The sequence below is a fragment of the Takifugu flavidus genome, chromosome 4, assembly GCF_003711565.1.
Source record: "Takifugu flavidus isolate HTHZ2018 chromosome 4, ASM371156v2, whole genome shotgun sequence".
Classification (NCBI taxonomy): Eukaryota; Metazoa; Chordata; class Actinopteri; order Tetraodontiformes; family Tetraodontidae; genus Takifugu; species Takifugu flavidus.
This window is the reverse complement of record NC_079523.1, coordinates 2461315-2469758: the sequence shown is the minus strand read 5'-3', so window position 1 is coordinate 2469758 and position 8444 is coordinate 2461315. Positions and strand designations below refer to the sequence as shown.

The 8444-nt window shown below is 44.2% G+C and overlaps 2 protein-coding genes across 3 annotated transcripts; one reads left to right on the top strand and one right to left on the bottom strand.

The window, feature by feature from the left end:
• Positions 1–737: 737 nt before the first annotated feature.
• traip (TRAF-interacting protein) lies at positions 738–4272 on the bottom strand. Its single transcript, XM_057030294.1, has 16 exons — positions 4106–4272; positions 3775–3892; positions 3640–3697; positions 3476–3559; positions 3310–3349; positions 3097–3224; positions 2924–3018; positions 2663–2776; positions 2486–2573; positions 2294–2383; positions 2120–2208; positions 1891–2046; positions 1753–1798; positions 1573–1677; positions 1453–1503; positions 738–1297 (listed from the first exon to the last, which is right to left on the bottom strand). Exons 2-16 carry the CDS (start codon positions 3870–3872, stop codon positions 1190–1192), a joined length of 1350 nt encoding a protein of 449 aa, XP_056886274.1. The 5' UTR covers positions 3873–3892; positions 4106–4272; the 3' UTR covers positions 738–1189.
• A 213-nt stretch (positions 4273–4485) lies between these two features.
• Positions 4486–8060, top strand: mon1a (MON1 secretory trafficking family member A). Of its 2 annotated transcripts, none has more exons than XM_057030293.1 (6): positions 4486–4623; positions 4988–5139; positions 5286–5669; positions 5758–6523; positions 6652–6799; positions 7241–8060. In XM_057030293.1, the coding sequence occupies exons 2-6, from the start codon at positions 5016–5018 to the stop codon at positions 7379–7381; spliced, it is 1563 nt and encodes a 520-aa protein (XP_056886273.1). In that variant the 5' UTR covers positions 4486–4623; positions 4988–5015; the 3' UTR covers positions 7382–8060. The 2 variants fall into 2 exon arrangements, with proteins under 2 accessions (XP_056886273.1, XP_056886272.1); XM_057030292.1 differs by having other exon boundaries at positions 4550–4623; positions 5014–5139.
• Positions 8061–8444: the final 384 nt, after the last annotated feature.

The following is an 8444-nucleotide window of genomic DNA, read 5'->3' as shown; positions in this document are numbered from 1 at the left end:
CCCCTGAGAAGTCAATTTCTTTCCTACTGGTGTATAAATCCAGTGAGGTTCCAGAGTTTTCTGGCTTACTGGCCTCAGAACGCACTGCATGGATTGTTCTCTATGTAGATGAAGGTGTGTGTGTGTTTTTTTAAAGTGACGTATGTAGGGTTTGTTTTTTCATCGCACAGGAAGGAAAGACTATTTTAAATGCATCACCTTATCATTTTATAAAACATACTGGCCAAGCTGATTTACTACAAATCAAATTACTGAGAGGGAAGGAAAACTGTTTTTTTTATACAGTTAACGATGCTTACTTGCACACAATCAAGATATTTTAGATGGGAAATTCTCCCTGGTTGGTAAAGGTTCCACTCCTCCTGTTTGTTAAAGCAACATATTCAAAAATTACACGACCCAGCCAATTTTTTGCATGGAAATATCGTCAGATTGATTCTGTGTCGTGATTGATTTTCTCTTAAAAAGCTGCTTTATTACCCACATTTGCCGGCATGGTTTGTAGGATTTTTGGGTGACTTGATCACAATGCATCTCAGGTTTTAGTGACAGTGAATATTTTAATACAAATGGAGTCAGAGGTTACCACCTGGTGTGTTTCTCCTTCAGCAGGCTGCAACCACAGGATTTAAAATGAGCAGCAAGTCTAAATGTCGGGTGATGAAACACTGACCTCTACTGGCCAAAACGCGTCACTGCTTAAAAAAGAGCGGCCGGTCACATCGTGGACCCCAGAAAAAGGTTCAAAAAATTTATTATGACATTATTCCCATCCAACAGGACTGATAAGACAGAAAACACCTACAATATAAAATAACATATTTTCCCAGGTATTGGGGTTTAGATAAGTGCAAAAAACCAAAGGCTTATTTTTCATGACGGAACTGCACAGGTGAAAATGCAGACTTAAAAAAACGTTTGCAGGTGTGTTGGTTTGTCTCTCACACAAATATTAATATATGACCTCTGAGAACACAATCCCTGAAAAATTAGGTTAATCGCACACCAAAAAAAAGGGCAGATTTCCAGATGTCACCAAAACATCTGTTGTCTCGGTGAAGTTCCTCTTTCATTGTTAAATCTAGTTCAGCCAGCAGAACCACTTCTGGATGGTTCTCAGTGCCACAGCAGAGGAAACCTGCTTCCACAGAACGTTGGGACTCCACAGGAAAGGAGAAGAGGTGAGGATTTACTCCAAGAAGCTATCCAGAGTCAGGCCAGCAGCGGTCTTGGGTGGAGGCCTGGTTACCTTTTTCCTTTTAGCTTTCATCAGTGGGCGAATCTCTGCTAAAGGTGACTGAGCAGAGTTTTTGGTTAAGGAAGGGCTGAATTGCTGATTCTTTATCTGCTGGTTTATTAAATAAAGATCAAAACCGACCCACTAGTGACAGCATAAATAGATGATGATTTCAGTGCTCACACACTCTTCCCCGACAGAATAAAAAAGGATACGGGCTGGATGAATTTAGTTCGTCCTCCCAAACCATCATAACCCGACTGAACCTAATTAAAAAAAGACAGTTTGTGAGCCAAAACCAAAAGAGAGTAATCAATGTCGACTGTGTTACACACTACTCCAGTTTTCCTCTGAGGGTCCAACATGCTGCCAAAAGTCTTCTTTCTGAAGAGGAAGGAGTTCCTAAAAAAGGGATCCATGGATTCTCCACCACCGCGCCTCTGAAGCAAGACGACTCATGAGAAACACCAACAACGAAACCAGGCATGTGTCTTGAGGGGCATCAACAAACTTACCTTGATTGCTGACGAGATTTTTGTACTTTGTTCGAAGGAGGATGACCTGAAAATGTAATTTTATACCCGATTTAACACCTTTCTACTTGAAATGAATGTTCTGTCTGATCCACACACACATTTCCAGTGTAAACTTACACCACAGAGTCCAAATGCATCTTCTTGGACGGGACTTTTTTGGGTCTCTTCCGCACATCGTCTGGCGTGGTGACATCATAGGTCATGTTGAGGTCGATGTCTTCGTTACCCGAGGGTGGGTGGAGGCACGGCTGCCTCACATCTAATGGAGCTGGGCTAAAAATGCGACAGATAAGGAAATCAAACACGCTTTGCTAACACGTGAATTTGCGGTGGAGCGGCGCCACACCTTTCGAAGAAGAGTCGACCGAGCGCTTCGTTCGTGCGCGTGGGCGTGCTGAGAGCCTCCTGAAGAAACTCCACTTTCTTCTTCAGGCTCTGTGGAAAGAGAATCAGGCAAGTGATGCAACCGACAGTTTCCTGGCGCTGGAGACTAAATTGGATTTGACAGATTTTCCCTTACAGAGATCTCTTTTTCTGCATTTGTCAGATCATTCTGCAGAGACTTCATGTCGTCTCTGGCCTTTGTAAGCTCCAGTAATGCTTTGTGCAACTACAATGAAAAAACAAAACAGACACAACAACAAACCCAGCTGCAGCGCATATGTGGAAGGGTTGATTTCTCTGGCTAAATCAACAGATCCATAGAAATTACCTTGTTGTTTGAGGTGAGCACTTCTCTCTTTAGCTTCTCGCACATCTCATTTGAAGACTTCAGACCTCCTTTAAGATTATCATACTCTCTTGATAAAGACAAGAAACAGCTCTGTCAACAGGGAAGTTGTGTCAGATGTGGGATGGAAGGGATGCACCAGTGAAAGGAAGCTCCCACTTTTTGAGCGAGATGCAGTAGATGGAGAGCTGCTCCACTGCAGCCTGGCCGATGCCCATGTCGGTGATCATGGACTCCACCTCCGCTCTCTGGCCCTGCAACACCACATCCAGGCTGCAGGCGAACCAGAAACATTAATACACACCTCAACAAGCATGAATTTGCATTTGATTCTGATTTTGAAAATGTGCGTTTTTGACATTTTGGCCCTCTAAACAGCCTCTTTAGCAGCCACAGTTATATTATAATTATACCAGGTACCTTTCAAAGGTTTTCATTTTGATCCTGAGTCTTCGGACTTCTTCTTTTGCAGCCCGAGTATCATTATGTTGTGATTCCAAGTATGTCATCTGAGTCTGTGTAGGAAATAAAAATTCAAACCAAAAAAGAATCACAAACACTCAACAGTGAATAAAAACAATCAGCATTCTTACTCTGAGGGCAGAACACAGCTTCTCCTTTTCCATAACATCTTTCTGTAAATTCTCCAAAGCTTTCCGCTGCAGCTCCACAGTTTCCATCAAATCATCCATCGCCTTCTGCTTTTCCCGCCAGTCTCGCTCTGGAATTTGATAAGACACGCGATGAACTAAAGTCGCCCACTTTAATGAATGAAACGTCCCGGGATCACAACTCAAGCCTCTCACCTCTAGAGCTAAAATTTACTTTCACTCGATCTAGCTCATTCTGGGGAAGGTGGAAACACAGAATTTAGACAAATTTATGACAAGGCAGAACAACTCTTGATAATGGAATGGTTGCAAGCAACATATAGATTAAGATATGTCAATAATATAAGGTTAGGACACATACCTGCAAGCTCTCGGGGTCTCCCACGCTGGAATCGTCTAAACCAACGTCAAAATAGAGCCTCGAGATAATGTGTCTGGTGCTGACCTACACAAAAGACCACAATATCCTGTAAAATGTCTGGGGTCATAACAAGATTGGTACAATTAAGAGGTTTATTACTACACCTGTTTTCTACATTGTGGACAGGTTTTCGTGGGGGCTGTCTGAAACCACCGGACAAGACTGACAGAGTGATGGAAAGCATATTAATCAGAATGTAAGTCAAAATGATTCACAATTAAAAAACAAACTGGACGAACCATTCATGGTGGAAAGTGTGTCCGCAGTGGATGGCTGCAACATCTCTGGAGTGATCGAAGAAGTCGGAACAAATTGTGCACTGTGCTCGGATAGGCATCTTCTGTCACGGAGATCGCCCTGTTCAAAGTCATACAGACAATTAGGAATATTGTTCATGGCGATGGTGTCACCTTTACCAAAAAGCCTACATGTGTACAGACTCCCCATTTGTTGGCTAACAAAGTAGCATGGATGTAGCATAACATGTAACGTTTGTAGCGTCAATGCTAGATCTAGCATTCTAAGCTTGGCGCTATTTCTGTTATTCTAAAGTACAAGGGCTTTACTCACAAAGCGAATGTTTTGTATCCGTGTTCCTTTCTTCGCTAAGAACCTAAACGTCCATAACCGTGAGCAGAATCTAACGATGATGTTAAAGACAACTCTCCAACCGTAGGCTAAAGGCAACACAGCGATAACTGCATGTCGCCGCTGCGCGTTCAAACGCAAGTCCCGCCCCTTGTGCTGCGTTCAAATGCTGTATGTAAAAATTAGGCAGTTCAAAGTATTCTTCTCACCTTTTCGTTTATTTCGTATAATTCATAGTTATATTTTGTATTAGATATATTTACAGAGTAATTCACCTTGTTGCAAAGTTACGAGATGATGCTGCCCCAGTCTCAGCGCCGCTCAATATTGGCACCGAAATAAAAAATGTCGCGTCACCGAGACCTGATTTTATTTTTAATTGTAACTTCAAGTCCCACAATTCCTACTTCCGCAATCCTACAGGAAGACTTTTGTTAGCTGCAGATGCGGGCTCGGTGAAGAGCGGAGCGATCAAACCTAGACAACTACGGAAATGAAAGGTAATGATCTCCAAGTCATTGGAAAATGTCATAAGTCTTCTGTATTTGCCCTGAGCGAAGGGCTTCAAATGGCGATGCTTGTATGCTAAAGTTAGCTGCTGTTGTACTTGTCGCTTTTGGTGCCAAACATATGACATGTCACCAGCGTGTCATATGTTACTGTGAAACTGAAAGTTGCCAGATTATTCTTATTATTACAGAGAAGAAAGCCCGTTAAACCAGGATCAGTTCCTTACTGTGTTACAATTCGGTATCACGGCGTGTGACAAGAATGAGAATTAAGTTTCTTAGCTAGTGAAAAGTTGACCTTCCTCCCCTCCTTATTCCATGAACTTTGGTCCCATTGTTGCCTGTTACTCACCAGGTGTGTGTTCGTGCCATAACTAGCAGTAATGGATGGAGAAGCCCAAAATGAATCTGTGGCATGCGAGAAAGCAACTCTGGCTCCTGTGGACCACCTGCGCTCCAACAGGGCGGAGAGCCCCATGCCAGGTCTGGTAGAGGGAACCGAACCAGGTGAGATTGCCTTCACTTTAGTTCCATACATACGTTGCTGACCCTTCTTTCTAACCCTGCCAGTAGATCAGTCTGAATATTGGCGTTCAAATGATGAAAGGCAACACACATTGCACCTAACGCCACTTCCCCTCCACTGATTCCAGGTGCTGTTCAGAAGAGTGCGTTTTTTGCTCATGCACAGTCTTTTGAAGATCTCACTGCTGAGGCTGAGGAAAAAGCTGAGCAAGAAGGTGTTGTGGAGGATTCAGGACAGACTGAAGATGATCTTCAGGTGCTAGTGGGAGAGAGAACCATCACTGAGCAGCGCGCCCAAGATGTTTCTCCACAGAGTAGATCTAAGGAGGAAGACATGTCCAGTGAGGCCTGGAGAAGCCACAGAAAACATGTGTTTGTCCTGAGTGAAGCGGGAAAGCCAATCTACACCCGCTATGGCTCAGAGGAGGCTCTGTCCAGCACCATGGGGGTGATGATGGCCCTTGTGTCCTTTGTTGAGTCTGATAAGAACACAATTCGTTCCATCCATGCAGGTCAGAATATTACAGATATGTGGTTTATGTGTGAAACTGCGTGAGTCAAAGTGCTGCTGTAATGTGTCACCTTTGCCTTTTGTGTCAGATGGCTGCAAAGTGGTTTTCCTCGCCAAGAGTCCTCTGGTCCTGGTGGGCGTATCACAAACCTATCAGTCAGACAAGGAGTTGCTGCGGGAGCTGCAGTACATCTACTACCAGATCGTCAGTCTGCTCACCCTCACTCAGCTCAATCACATCTTTAAGAACAAACAGAACTATGACCTGCGTCGCCTGCTCGCCGGCTCTGAGTACCTCACTGACAACCTCCTGCACCGGCTAGACCGGGACCCCGGTCTGCTGCTCAGCGCCGTCACCTGCCTGCCTCTCTCTAATTCTGTCAGAGATGTGGTCTCCTCGAGCCTGCAGGCAGCTAAAGCCAAAAATCTGGTGTTCTCTATACTTTTGGCCGGGGACCGCCTGGTTACACTGGTGAGAAAAAAGGACCAGTTCCTTCACCACATAGACTTGCATCTAGTCATGAACCTCGTAGGTTCTTCCTCATCCTTTCGAGAGGGTGAGGGATGGACCCCCATCTGTCTGCCTAAGTTCAACACTGCTGGATTTTTCCACGCTCATATTTCTTACCTGGAGTCTGCATCTGAACTCTGCCTCATCCTGGTCTCAACTGACCGGGAGGACTTTTTTAACATGTCCGACTGCAAGCAAAGGTTCCTGGAGAGGTTAACCAAGCGCAGTGCCTACCAGGCCTTGAAGGAGGCACTGAAATGTCCCAGCTATTCTGTGGAGCAGGTCGGTATTCCAGAGCTCAGGCACTTCCTGTACAAATCAAAGAGCTCAGGATTGTACACAAGGTTGGTAACTCATCTTTAGACTTCCATCTGTGGTTCTATCTCTGTTAGGTTTTCCATAAAAAAATGACTTGCTCTTTAATTCTTGCTGCACTTGAGCTTTCAAATGGACCACTGTGCTTATCTCACAGCCCAGAGTTTCCTGAGCTGTATCAGTCTGATGAAGAGCAGGAACGGCTGATGGGATTGTATCAGGATCTTCACAGTCACCTGCATCATCCAGTCAGGCCTCTCCGCTTCTTCTACCGCTGCACGAACAAAGAGAACCTGCTAGCATGGGTAAACATCCACTACACCTGTATGTGTTTTGCACTGAATTCACCATGATGAAATGTTTGGTCAGTTTTTTCCAAAATATAGAATAACACACAACATGACCTCTTAGTTTGGGAGCTGACCTTCTCCCTCCACACACACATCTTCTAGGGGTCATGCAGATGTAAAGGATGAGGTCACAACAGTAGTTCTACCTTTGTAAGGACCTGGAAGCCCCTTAAATGTCTTAGTCTGGCCAACAAGAAGTTCGTTTAAAAAAAAGACTGCGTCTGCAACACTTGGTGTGGCTGAAGAGAGGTGGGCTGTGCATGATCAGAGCCTGAAACTGTGGCGGACCTCTCCTGGTCATCATCTTCATGATTGTGTTTTGTGTGTCACAGTAGCTTAAGTCCTTTTTCTGCAACACTTTAATCTCCTCGTCTCCTTTTCCTTTCCCTGCCGTAGGTGACCAATGGCTTCCAACTCTACCTCTGCTTCAGTCCACTGGGGACCAAGGCGATGGCTGTCTCTGCTGTCAACAAACTGCTGAAGTGGATCAGGAAGGAGGAGGATCGACTCTTCATCCTGAGCCCTCTGACGTACTGAGCTCTCGCCGCTGCCTGACCTGAAACGAAAACTGTCAACTTGAATAGACTCGGTGCTAACCCGGCTGTGGGTGATGAACTAGTTCTCGTTTAACTTGATTCGCTCTTCTGGCTCTCCAGGTGAAGTTGCAGGTTTGTGGGTGAGGTTGGGCAAGTTGAAGCTGTTTTAGTTGGCTGGATTTTAAAATTTGCAAAGATAGACGTAGCATCACAGATACAATAACTGGAATTTTTTGAACACTGGTTGTGCAACATATTCTCTTTTTGTAATAAACTATAGAGGACTTTTGGCTTAAATACACTCCTGTTTATCTCTACTTGTTAATCAGTGTAAGAACCAACATGATTTTGCAGGTGACCTTCAAGCAAACAAAAAAACCTCTTCCTGGGGCTGCAATGTTTCCCGCACTCCTACTGACTTTTATTGTAAGCACTATGACACAGACTAACTATAAATGCATTACATGATGTGTTCATGCATGTGCCACAACATGCTCGTTGATTATGAAATCATTACTCACACCAGAGGCTATCCGAGTAGCTTTCCACTGTTGCCACATCTGTCATGTATAATCATTTCTTTACTAATGACCACCGTGCAAAACTAAACGTGAGGTTGCAATAATGTACAGAATAATAACTAGTTTAATAAACCATTTTAAATAAAGCCTGGTCATCAACGTGTGTTGCATTCCCTTATTTTCCTTTAGACGCCTCTGTCATGTACAGTGAGCGGCTGTACCATTACAGCCTAAAGGTCAACACAAGGTCAACACAAGGCTCTGGTGCCTAAAGGATGAAGCAGGTTCACTTTTGTGACGTAAATATTGAATTAATAGATCACCTGTCCTGACGTGATCGCGACAGCCCCACTCATAACACATGAAAAGACATGAAAAGGTAAAGTTTAGTTTCATTATCAACCACCGTTCACTCTTCTTTCCTTGCCATACATTCTTTATATCCTCTTAAGAAACGTTTGCGTCGGCTACTGAAATGGTGATTTAAGGTGCACATAAATGCGTCGTGCGTCACAGAGCGCACAGCTTGTGCCGCTCGCACCG